This window comes from Dioscorea cayenensis, chromosome 10 (assembly GCF_009730915.1).
Source record: "Dioscorea cayenensis subsp. rotundata cultivar TDr96_F1 chromosome 10, TDr96_F1_v2_PseudoChromosome.rev07_lg8_w22 25.fasta, whole genome shotgun sequence".
Lineage (NCBI taxonomy): Eukaryota > Viridiplantae > Streptophyta > Magnoliopsida > Dioscoreales > Dioscoreaceae > Dioscorea > Dioscorea cayenensis.
The window spans coordinates 3,627,130-3,639,140 of NC_052480.1; the positions used below are offsets into that span (position 1 = coordinate 3,627,130).

General features: G+C 35.7%; 4 protein-coding genes across 6 annotated transcripts; all 4 read right to left on the reverse strand.

The window, feature by feature from the left end:
- Positions 1–1,250, reverse strand: LOC120270197 (two-component response regulator ORR41-like). The gene is made up of 6 exons (XM_039277229.1): positions 1,133–1,250; positions 897–1,013; positions 610–689; positions 382–528; positions 165–284; positions 1–69 (listed from the first exon to the last, which is right to left on the reverse strand). Exons 1-6 carry the CDS (start codon positions 1,248–1,250, stop codon positions 1–3), a joined length of 651 nt encoding a protein of 216 aa, XP_039133163.1.
- A 1,931-nt stretch (positions 1,251–3,181) lies between these two features.
- LOC120269987 (uncharacterized CRM domain-containing protein At3g25440, chloroplastic) lies at positions 3,182–6,362 on the reverse strand. 3 transcript variants are annotated; one of them, XM_039276988.1, is made up of 4 exons: positions 6,176–6,362; positions 5,225–5,543; positions 4,320–4,727; positions 3,182–3,786 (listed from the first exon to the last, which is right to left on the reverse strand). In XM_039276988.1, exons 1-4 carry the CDS (start codon positions 6,268–6,270, stop codon positions 3,241–3,243), a joined length of 1,368 nt encoding a protein of 455 aa, XP_039132922.1. In that variant the 5' UTR covers positions 6,271–6,362; the 3' UTR covers positions 3,182–3,240. The 3 variants fall into 3 exon arrangements, with proteins under 3 accessions (XP_039132922.1, XP_039132921.1, XP_039132924.1); XM_039276987.1 differs by having other exon boundaries at positions 5,225–5,546; XM_039276990.1 differs by having other exon boundaries at positions 5,225–5,370; positions 6,176–6,236.
- Positions 6,363–6,836: 474 nt separating this feature from the next.
- On the reverse strand, positions 6,837–7,322 carry LOC120270198 (calmodulin-like protein 7). The gene has a single exon (XM_039277230.1). The coding sequence runs from the start codon at positions 7,305–7,307 to the stop codon at positions 6,837–6,839; it is 471 nt and encodes a 156-aa protein (XP_039133164.1). The 5' UTR covers positions 7,308–7,322.
- A 2,487-nt stretch (positions 7,323–9,809) lies between these two features.
- On the reverse strand, positions 9,810–10,508 carry LOC120270576 (adrenodoxin-like protein 2, mitochondrial). Its single transcript, XM_039277625.1, has one exon. It carries the CDS (start codon positions 10,435–10,437, stop codon positions 9,988–9,990), a length of 450 nt encoding a protein of 149 aa, XP_039133559.1. The 5' UTR covers positions 10,438–10,508; the 3' UTR covers positions 9,810–9,987.
- Between the last annotated feature and the right edge of the window lie 1,503 nt (positions 10,509–12,011).

Consider the following 12,011-nt stretch of genomic DNA (forward strand, 5'->3'; position numbering starts at 1 on the left):
TCAAGAGCAATCTCTTTCAAGTACTCCAAACCTTGCAAGAAGTCCCACCAGTTGTGCCTTTGAAAGAGGCTACATTTGCACCAACATCAACCTCATAAAACTCATAACAATAAACTTAATCACACAAGATGATCAACTAACACAATATAAATTATAAACTATACCTTAACTTGAAATTCATCAGCACCAGCCTGAAAGAAGAGATCCCTATCAGAAGGCAACCCATTCCCTGACAATGCAACTATAGGACTTCTCACTCCCAGTGACCTCAACTGCCTTGTTGCCTAAAAACCTCACATTTTCAATAAATTAATCATAAAAAAATCATAACATATATACACATATATACAAACAAGTTAAATCACAAGTTAAAACACTCACTTCATGACCATCCATGACAGGCATGTCCTTATCCATAAGAATAAGATCATAACACTTCCCACTTCTCAACAAGTCCACAGCCTCCTTCCCATTCTCAGCTTCCTCCATTCCTATCTTCAACTCCATGGCCATCCTCCTCACCACCACCTACACTTCACACACCCACACATCCAAACATATAACATACATACATACATACATGTATATATAGAACACAGGTAAACAAACCCTATTGATCTCTGCATCATCAACAAGAAGAATCCTAGGGCGAGCAGAGCTGATCATGATAGAACACGAATCACGAGGACCTGAGAGAGATGAAGAAGAGCATGATGAAAGTGGAGAAGGAGAAGGTGGTGGAGGAGAATTGAAGGTGCATTAAATCCATGCGGACTCACCGGGCAACCACGCAACCTTGCCACCCTCCTTAATAAGTAACAAAACTACCATGCACGTGAAAACACCGCAAGATCGCCTCGAGATCAACACCCACTCACTACGTAGATTGCACTCACCTCTCACCACCGGTGACAAGACCCCACTTCCTCTCCTTCCTTCTCTCCTCCATGCACGTCCACGGCGGTGCCGACACCGCACGCCCATCGCCATCTTCATCTTAACTCTATAACCCACTGTACAAGAGATCCAAATGGATTCATATCTAAGTTTGGAAAAAAGAAAAAGATCAAGCAAACAAGCATGCATGCAGTATTGGTACAAGAGTGCTAAATATAGAGAAGAAAAGACCAACATGGTTTAGTGGTATGCTTTGGAGAATTAGGAAACGAAGATGTGGTTCCCATTTGAGTCTTCTCCTCCAACTGCACCATCACCACCAGTACCACTACTTGAGCTTTCTTCTCTGCCATCTCTTTTTTTGTTAGTAATTTCTTATCTATGACATTCTATATATATATATATATATATTAGAAAGAGTGTATATATGTATATATAGTACGTCAAGTCAGCATGCAATCCCAATTAGGATATCAAACTACACCAGAGCTCATTTTTCAAGGAGAAAAGGGAAAGGACAAAGGGTGGGGGAATACTGACCGTTGGATGGAGGGAATGGACGGGAGGATCAGGAGTATAGTCTTGTCTGGATAGGTGAAGGGACAGGAGATGGAGCTGCCGCCGTTTTCGCTGAGGAGGTGGGGATTCTGAGATAGGACACGTGTTGGATGAGGATTGGGTGTGGGTTATTTAATGTACGGGTTTTGTGCCAGTTGGAGAGTGACACGTTGATAAGCGGGTGTAACGGCGCACGCATGAGATCTTGAGTACATAGCATGTAATTGATGGTTTGACTGCGCCACCTTTGGTTGAGTTATCAACTGATGTTGTACTTGTTTTACCATTTTGTTGGTTTTGCATAATTCATAGAAAAGATTTTCTTTTCATTATTGTTATATTTGCGCATTTAGTGTGCTCGTATAAAAAATAAATTTATGTTTATTTAAAATATTTATATATATAATTTATGTGCATTTATAATTTTACTTATACACCCACCAAGTCCCCTATATAAAAGATGGAGAAGCCAGATTTGAACCCCATCTCACGCATATGAAGGTACAATTGTACACGTATTATAGAGCTCAGGTCTCTCATGAGTGCCCTTGATTTGCTATATTTATTTAAAAAAAAATTAGTGTAGAGTTCAGCTCCTCGCGTGCATTCATCCATATTTAAAAAAAAAAAAAATTTCGTGGAAATCATATGTACTGTATAGTGGTATGCTACTTGGATAGTGAATGACCTAACCTAGGGTCAAATACCAGGATCAATAGTACTGTTATAATATTGTGCATATACTGTAGATACTACTGTATAAATATTGTAACAGTACTGTTTATTTACTATTTATGGGTTCCCATGGGTGGATACCGTTTCTCTTTCCTCTAGGGTTGCAAGGCAGGGGGATTTATTAATTTGGTTTGGTTCCTAAAATATTTTTTGGGTGTGCACATGATAGGAATCTGATTGCCTCATGTGACATTTAGCCAAGTTAATAAATCTCTAGGGGGTCGTTAAGCCACCATATCTGGTGCACCTCTATACTTATCTGTCCCTTAACACTCTATTATAGGGCAGTGTCACTTTTATCAAAAAATAAAAATAAAAATAAAAAATCATATGTATTAACTCTATCCAAAAAAAATATATTTGCTATCTCAATAAGATTCATTTTCTAATTTAAAAAAGGCTTGTTTAAGATCCTTGCAAAGGACATCACAAGGATTTCAAAAGCACAACCCTTTTAATTTAATTTTTTTTAATTTAATTATACTTTTCATAAACTTATTATTTTGCACTTATTTAGTGACCTTCAACCTTCTCTATTGTTGCTGAACTCGCCATAGCGACGAGTTTCCTGGGAAAATGAAGATAAAGATGGAAAAAATATATTAAAAAAAAATAAAAAGATAATTTTGTAAAAATAAGAATGTTTTGGATATATTTTTAAAAATAAGCTTAAAAAGTACTAAAATAATTTCAAAATATGATTATCATCCTGAAACTTTCAAAAAAATTCCCATCCATTTTTTTTTTCATTTAGGCTACCATAAAAATTTATGTTTACATTTTATCAGAGAAAATGTGGCGCCTTCCTGATAATATATATTATTTTATTTTTACAGAGATTTTATTAAAAGAATATTATTGTCTGATAGTAAATCCAGATTTTTAAAAGGAAATATATATATATATATATATATATATATATATATATATATACAATTATACAAAAATAAAAATAAAAACCTGTGACTCAAAAGATGGGGAGACTTGAACATGATACAAAAACATGAATAATTTTCATGCAAGTCAAACACAAGATCTTAAATTTACAAACTATTTTCTTCTCTTCAACAATGATCCAGCTCTTAAGAAAATCTTGTCAATTTCATCGAGTTCGGCAAATTGTACATCTTTTCCAGATGAATTATTTTTCCTAGAAGCAGCAATTTGCCGAAGATGATCTTCAAAACTCTCTGAACATGCGGCATTCTCTGATGGGAACTTCTCAAATTGATCTAAGAACAATGGAGACTTATCCATCTTTTTTTCCTCCGAATCCATATCGGAGTCAGTTGAAAAAATATCAGACAAGTCTTCAGAATCTGACCATGATCTTCGCACCATTGTTGAATCCTCATTAGATTCATGAAGCTCATCGTCGCCAACTTTTGTCTTTCTAAGTTCAATGCCTTCTGATTGAGTTTCAGCAATTAGTCTATCAAAAACAGCTTCGGTTGTTTCTTCATTGGTTACAGGACAAAGTTCGGCTTCCCTTGATGCTGTCATTTGCGTATGAAGGTTTTCAAGGTCCTGCTCAAGTTTTGGTATGAACTTTCGGACTGCTCGAAGTGAATCTCTATGCTTGGATTTGTCTAGTGCCTGAGTTAAAAACAAAGGTTGAATATTAGCAGCAATGCCGGTAAACTTTCTTCAAAAGAAATGCTTTAGACAGTAGTTTAAATGTAAAAGAATGACAATAAAAAGGATTAGAGCGTGATATGGAAGTGCAATTTTCATAAAATGGATTAAACATAATGCTATAGATGCGTGAGGAAACAACTGATATGGTAAATACGGAAGGATACAGTATAAATAGGTTCGCCGGAAATAAGGGTATATGTTTTTGTGCTAGAACTGAAACAATTTTAGTCTAGTTACGGTCCGAGGAAACAAATTCTCACAGAATAGGCAAATCAAGCACCATTCTGAAGTTTAAGGTCTTCGATATCAACCAAAATCTTGGTTCGAACAAAATGTTGGAAACTAAATATATGAAAGAGAACTAGTCTATGGTAGGTGTCTTTATCAATTCTTCCTAGAATTCTTATAAATAACGGCGTACTATATCAGAAGCTCCCAATAAGAAGAGCATCTTTTAGCTTAGATTTTCTTGATAAAGAAGTAGGCCATACCTTCTTCCTTGTAAGTGTAACCTTTGGTGACATTATTTCTGTTGGTGGTTGTGAGTAGTTCCTTCCCCTGTACATGATAATTGTATTCCCTTCAACAATATCAAGCACAATTCCACCACTTAATCTTGCCAATTCTGCAGCAATCTCACGAACTTCATCAGCAGTGAATGTCTTCACTACAACCTTCAAGGTTTGATGTTTCTTCCAATGCAAATGCATATTTAGGATCACACCCTGGAAAATCCCACGCCTTCCCACCGGCACATAGTTCTTGCTTTTGTGGCCCATCTTGAGGAAGTGAAAATGCTCTTCTGGTGTAAGTATTTCTGGATCATGGGTAGTTTCTGATGAATCGGCAGGTTCAATTTTCTTCAATGCCTCAACAATTCGATTTTCCTTTCTTCGGGCCTTTTTCATCAAATCAACAGGGTCAATTGTGATGAATAACCTTAAAGATTTCAGCGGTACCAAATAAAAAAAATGAAAGAAAGATCTAACCTGACCTTCAAATGAGAGATTCTATAAATTCCTATTACACAGAAAGCTTTGTGAATATAACAAGGAATTTTGAGAAAGAAACACAGACATATAAATACATATACATATACATATACATATACATATATATATAAATAGAATTCTTTTTTCCCCTTGGATAAGATGCAAACAAGTAAATTGACAGAGTATGGAGAGAAAATCTTGTATGATACAGCAATGCCTTAGACCAAAAATATGTAAATAGTGTCTCTTGTTTTGTTTGCATGCGTTCATCAACCAGCACATGAAGATTTGTGACACATGCATGATAAAAGGCATTTGTAATTTTCCACAAAAATTGCCATTTTAAGTGCTAATACTCGCAGACCAAAGGATGCAATTCAAAGAAGGGAAAATAAGGAACTCACTTTCTTCAATTTATAAAGAATTTTCTCCTCTGCAGTCATTCTTTCGAACGCCTTTTTCTTCTTCCATCTGAAGAACTTCAACCACCTTACAACTGCCCTTTTTCCTTTTAACTTCTTCCTTTTCATTTTTGGCTGGCCATTATCATCTACAGATATTTGATCCCCAAAACTCTTTTGAGTCTCCACCACATCATCATCTATATTGCTAAGATGCTGGCTTGTATGAAAACCATAGCACCATCCATACCTCACTTTACTACTGAAAAGCTCAAGCTCACAACCGAGTCTTTGATTTTGAATTTTGCCAAAAGAATCAAAACTACTATTCGGGGGGAAAAGAGAGAAAACAATAGATTATACCACATTGCTTAAAATGCATTCCCTTATAAAAATAAAATTGAACTCAAAATTCCTCAAGAATAGATTAGACACATTAGTAAGTAGAAACACAGGAGTCAACAAATTAGGCAACAGAACACAACAGACTCTACGCATACAAAAAACCAAAGTGAAACACAAAACAAGTAGATTTTCTTCAAGAACATCTTGTATTTATCACATATTATTTCCGTGCAACCATGAAAGCATTTTTTTTCAGTTAAAAATATAAATATAAGCTTGAAGTGGTAATTTTATCAAACACCTCATGCTCATTATCAAACACAAACAAGATCAACAAACTCAAAGCAAAATCTCTACACCAAATAAACACTTTCAACTCTAAACCTAACAAAAACACCATTTTTACATGTAAATCCACAAAAATCACAACAATAAGCCGGCTCAAAAAAACCAAACTTTCAAGCAAAAAATGGAGTTCCGACAAATAATCTACACGAATCCCACTCCAATTAGTACAAAACATTGTTCATAAACCAAAAACAAGCATAAAATTAGAGACAAAAAGATCACTAATGAAACAAGAGAAGGGTGTGGGCGTTCACAACATACCTCGGAAAATGGCGAGCAGTTGCAGAGATGGAACGGAGGAGAAGAAAAAACGGAGCTCTTCTCAACTTCTGGAACGAGAACAGCCTGCTTGCCATGCTTCTTCTTGAAAAGCTCAAGATCAAGCTCAAGCTCAAGCTCGAAGCCAAGCTATTCCATGGCGATCGAAAACAACGCGGGATTTCGCGGGATCATAATAAAACACAAGGTCACGCCTTATCGGATCCTTATCGGATCTTATATATTCAAAAGGAATTTGTTAATAATTTTAAATTTTCACTTTTTTAATAAATACAATTATAAAAAAAAATAAATTATTGTTTAACTGAAAATTGTATGAATTTATCAAGCTTGATTTTTGAGATATAAAAATATTTATCTTAATTTTGAAGTGGATGAATTTATTGATTACATCTCCGTAAAATAAATTTTTTTCCCTTTTAAAAACCAAATTCACCGGTGAGAAAAAGTAGAATGATATACAAGAGATAACATTCATTAACAATCAGCAATGAAAGTACCCCATAACAATAACAACAATAATTATTCCTACAATTAAAATTTAAAGGAAAAATGTGGTGGTTTATTTTTTTTTTTTCTCCTTTCTTGTCTGCTGCCTCCTCCTACCCCCCATGCATGAAATATATATATATATATATATATATCATTCATTCAAGCTGGCTGAAAAGCCTCCACCTCTCATCATTTGCCTGAACTCCTTAAAGTTCACCATTCCATCACCATCAACATCCACCTTCATGATCATTCTCCGGCAATCCTCCACCGTCCGGCCTTGTTTGAGTCCAAGAGAAGAGAGCACTGACCGTAGCTCGTCGACGGTGATGAAGCCATCGCCATTCTGGTCGAAGACATTGAATGCCTCCTTCATGTCCTCCTCCTCATCCTCCTCCTCATCTCGCTCATCCATTATGGTCTGGTACAATGCACCAAATTCATCCACATCGACACAGCCATCACCGTTGATGTCGATCTTGTCGATCATGGCAGCGAGCTCAAGGTCGGGAATGTCAATGCCGAGCTTGCAGAGGGAATGGGAGAGCTCTTGTTTGGTGATGCGGCCATCGCCATTCCGATCAAACATTTGGAAAACACGGCGAAGCTCCATGGGATCCATGGAGGGGGAGGAGGGGGAGGAGTGGGGGGAGGAGATTAGGGAGGAGGGGGAGAGGGTGGAGAATAATAGGGAGGTTGATGGAGGGGAGGATTTGGTGGTCTATTTCTATTTTCTGTTACCTTGGAGGGAACTAACAGTTATTTCCAACTGTCTCTAAAATAAGAAAACTTATCATAAGTAGTAGTTGGCTGTTGTATGTTGAGCATTAACCCATTTTCAGGGGGTTAATACACAGTTAGAACAGAAGGCATGGTATTTGGTTTGTGAAAGGAATTATTTGATCAAAACTAACAATAGATCACAGCAAGCAATATTTGAATAATTTTGAATTATTATTCAGGGATGCAAATGATAATTTTTTGAATTAAGTGATCAGTAGGTAGGTCAGGCACAATTGTGAAATTTCATCAGTTATTCTGTCTTCTGAGAAAAATAGGATGGTTAACTGCAAGGATTTCTTAAAGACAAGTAGGTACCAAGATTTCAGTAACAGTCCACTGGAGGATCAAAAACCTGAAATATTTTCAATATGTTGGTGAGAGGCAAAATGCTAAAAAGTGTTATCTAATGACCCCATAGTAACTTGTTGATCTGCTTCCTATGAACTCCAGGAATAAAACATAAACCAATTGATGTGTGAACTACTATTATTTCTTCATGCAGCACCAATGCAAAGAACTCTACCATACTTTTCCTGCATTCCTCAAGTTACATCAACAGCCTAGTTTCACAATAAGAAAAGGTCCGTAGGTCTGCAACAAAGGAAACATCCAAAGTTTGTTGAGTGTAGTACAAATCTACCTCATGAACATTCATATACGATACAAATACAGTTTCCCGATGAGACACACAGACATTTTGGCACTAGTATTCACGAAGATAATGAAATACTATCTGATGACCAACACTCCAGAACCTGCTAGCAAAGTTCCAAAAATACTGTAACACATTCGCTTCCAAACTCAAACTTGAGTAATTTTAGTTCTAAACCAAGTGTTCAAACTTCAAAGATAGTCCATCAACTAATAAAAGTCATTTTAGTGTCTCCTCCTTTTCATATTTTTTTTTTTAAATAATTAAGAGACCAAATTGATGAAAGGTGACTGGTTCAATGATCAATCTTGTTGTACTTACAACTTCCAAGAATCCATCCTAGTATTCAAAATCATGGACAGTGAATAAGAAAAGGGAATAGAGGTACCTTTGAGAAAAAGGAAGTCATCTTTGTCAGTTGCCAAGACAACAATGGATCATCCATAACCAAAAAAACCTTGGCTACCAAACACATGTACCAAGCATACCTACGGAAGAAATTATTGACCCCACAAATATAAAGATGTTTACACAAGCTTCATAGATACATATTACATGTGTATATAGCTTAATGATTGATGTAAAATGAGTAAACAAGTTTCATATATACATATTACACACGTGTATAACTTAATGATTGATGTCAAATAAATACTATTGTTTGTGACTCTTAGTACCAGTTTCTTCCTCCACATGGCCTTCAAACTCAACATTTCATACTACTATGCAGAAATAGAAACAATATCACCACCCCAAGTACCCAGGGATTCATAATTCCTTTTACATCAATAATTCACAGACAATCAGCTAGAAACAAAGCTCAAATCCAGCATAATATATTTCTCCTATCCAAAGAAACAAAGCCATAAGATTTAACACTATTTTACAGAAGAAAGAAAGATCACCACTAGCAGGCTAGCAGCCAAGATTTAAGAATTCATTACAAATCTGCAATTCCTAAACAATCATCCGGAAAGAAAGATAAAAACCTACACAAAATGTTTCTCCTATCCAAAGATATGCAGTGATAGGAATTAACACTATTTATAATTTTATACAGAAGAAGAAGATAATCACTGCCCAAGCAGCCAAGGAGCAAAATTCATTTCAAATCAACAATTCACACAGGCAATAAGCTAGAAACAACCTAAATTCTACACAAAGTGTTTCTTCTATCCGAAGAAAGGAGATGAACGAATTTAATACTATTTATACAAAAGAAGAAAAATTATCATTTCCCTAGTAGCCAGGGATCAAGAATTCATTTTGAAACAACAATTACAAACAATTATAAAAACCTATATAAAAATTTTCCCTCCCCAAAGATATGAAGCTACAAGTCTCACAAATGGCATATTCTCATTAGTATATTACTTCACAGGCTGAGAAGGAAGATAAAGTCCATTATCTTAGCCCCTCAAGTCCTTTATTTCTCTATATCAAATAACATTTTAGTGTGCAAACACCACAAACATGAAAAAGAATCGAACTTTAAGAATAATTTGGATTCAAGGTCTCTCAACGCAAATTTATTTCTTTATCCCTTAATTCATCCTTCACTTCTTCTCCCATTCCTCTGTTACAATCCTACCACATTGCTCACAAATTCTACCAAATTCTCTTCTCAAAAACATCAGGAGCAGCATTCCAGTCTATTCAGCTAAAAAATAAAAATCACAGGCACAAATATACAGAATCCAAAGCAAAAGACATCATCTCAATCAATTCCAATCCTCAAAATAAACAAAGAAATAAACAAGTATCTATAGCAAGTATTGCAATTTATTGTAACAGACCCAGACTTTGAAGAGAACAAACCATTCTTCAATGGAAATCGAGCTCAAATCCTATAAATATCGGTCCAGATCTATGGCGTATCCCAGGGCTTTGGCTCAGGGACAGAGACGACCATACCTTGAAGGTCATGCGAGAGCACGACCTGGCACCCAAGCCTCGCATGCTTGTTGAGCACCCGGTTCCTAGAATTCCTCGTCAGCACGTACTTCTCATCGTAGGACGGTGGAGGGAGCTTGTCGAGCCACTCCTGCGCGATGTGGACCTCGCACTCCGCTGAGCAAGCGTCGATCTCTTCCAGCCGATGCGACGCCGGCTCGATCAAACCCGCGTTGGCCAAGGCCTTGAGAAGTGTCTGACCAGTGAGACCAACGATCTCACGGCGAGCGCCGGTCGGGTCAATGGTGAGGAGCTTGACGATGCGATCGGAGACCTTCGCTGACGCCGAGGAGAAAGAGGTCCGGGTGAAGGAATGGGTACGGGAGAGATGGAGAGGGAGACGCCGGAGAGTCGCGATCGCCATTGCTAGGGTTTCGGGTCTCAGCGAGGAGAAGTTCGGGGTTTGTTTGCAAGGATTTGGGGGTGAAGGGCAATGCTTGTAATTTTGAAGTACTTCGAGGGTGATTTGCATCATTAGTTAATAGTTGGGCTTTGAGATTCGTATTCCAGCCCATTACCAAAGGAAGTGGGCTGGGCCAAAAGAAATATTTTCGTTCCTCTATATAATGTTATCAACTTATTAATATTAGTTTTTACTGAAAAAAAAACATGTAATATTTATTTTAATTCCTTGATTAATGAAATGTGCCAAATTTTACATGTGGCTCAAAATTTAAATGAAAAAAAATAGGGGATCAAATTAGAAAATATTTCAAACTATAAGGGTGTGAAAATATAATATATATATATATATATATATCCCCATGGTTTTATTTAAAAAATGTATTGCTATTTACTGAATATTTGAGAACCCTCAAAGCATTTTTTATTGCATGTGAGTAAATGGAAACCATGCATAAATTAATTAATTGGGAGATAATAGCTCTTTTTTTTATAAAAAAATATTATGGGACAAAAAATAATATAATTCATAAAAATTTAGGGTTGCTAAATACATTTTGATGTCACATTTTACATTAATTTATTCCAGATAATATTAAATTTTAATAAAGTGAAGGTCCATTATTTATTTGTGAAATATATTTAAAAATTTATATTGGTCTTTAAACACAATAAAATTTCATTTTAATCCACAAACTACACAAATATATTCACTTCAATCATATCTTGCCATTTTATTTAAATTTAAAACTATCTCTTGTTTTCTCTTCTCTTTTCTTTTCTGTGTGAGGCTTTGAAACACTGTTTTGCTAGTTTTTTTTTTAATATATGTGATTTATTAATTTTCATAAAAAAAAATTAAAACTAAAATAATTTATAGGAACTAAAACATCACTCACAAAAGTGAGATGTTAGACCTAGAATAAATATTTTTATATAATTCATTGGTCAAAGTGATATATGTTTTTTTTTAGTAAAAAAATTATAAAAAAAATATAAATTAATATTTAAAATATAATTTAGGAATCAATCTTATAAGTACGGAAACGGTCCCTCAATTACATCACTATGTCTCACTATTTTGGCGGGAATATTCACTTACATGTAATGAAAATAACGGTCACAACGGTAACATCGTGTCGACCCAACCGCTAAAACCAGAGTGCCATGCCGCTCAATCTCACCACAAAGAGATCATCCACCCAACTTCACATCCTGACCGTCTGATCTAAATTCAACGGTCCCGATTACTTGTTAGATGTCTCCATATTGTGAAACACCCGTTGGAAACGCTTAGTGAGCTATCTATGAATCCAATCATTAAATGTGAACTCAAAATTTGACTCTGATTTTCTCACTCGCGACATGGCGGAATCTCACTTGAGCTTCTAAATTGGTCTATTTCTCTAGTGTGTTTTCTGGGTGCAATTAAGTTTCTAAGGAAAAAAAAAGGATATTTGCGCTCAAGCCCCTCTGATTAATACTCTGGTTTAAGTTTTTATCAATATATAATTAATCAACTGTTAACTCATCAAG

Bases quoted from the DNA above. Each gene is read 5' to 3' on its own strand.
- LOC120270197 (XM_039277229.1), bottom strand. From the start codon at position 1,250: ATGGCAGAGAAGAAAGCTCAAGTAGTGGTACTGGTGGTGATGGTGCAG. The intron at 1,014-1,132 runs GTTGGTCTTTTC...TCTCTTGTACAG, and splicing joins AAAGCATACCACTAAACCAT to TGGGTTATAGAGTTAAGATG. The intron at 70-164 runs GTATAGTTTATA...GTGCAAATGTAG, and splicing joins CTGATGAATTTCAAGTTAAG to CCTCTTTCAAAGGCACAACT.
- LOC120270576 (XM_039277625.1), bottom strand. From the start codon at position 10,437: ATGGCGATCGCGACTCTCCGGCGTCTCCCTCTCCATCTCTCCCGTACC.
- LOC120270198 (XM_039277230.1), bottom strand. From the start codon at position 7,307: ATGGATCCCATGGAGCTTCGCCGTGTTTTCCAAATGTTTGATCGGAAT.
- LOC120269987 (XM_039276987.1), bottom strand. From the start codon at position 6,270: ATGGCAAGCAGGCTGTTCTCGTTCCAGAAGTTGAGAAGAGCTCCGTTT. The intron at 5,547-6,175 runs GTATGTTGTGAA...CCCCCCGAATAG, and splicing joins ACTGCTCGCCATTTTCCGAG to TAGTTTTGATTCTTTTGGCA. The intron at 3,787-4,319 runs GTATGGCCTACT...TTTTTAACTCAG, and splicing joins TTACACTTACAAGGAAGAAG to GCACTAGACAAATCCAAGCA.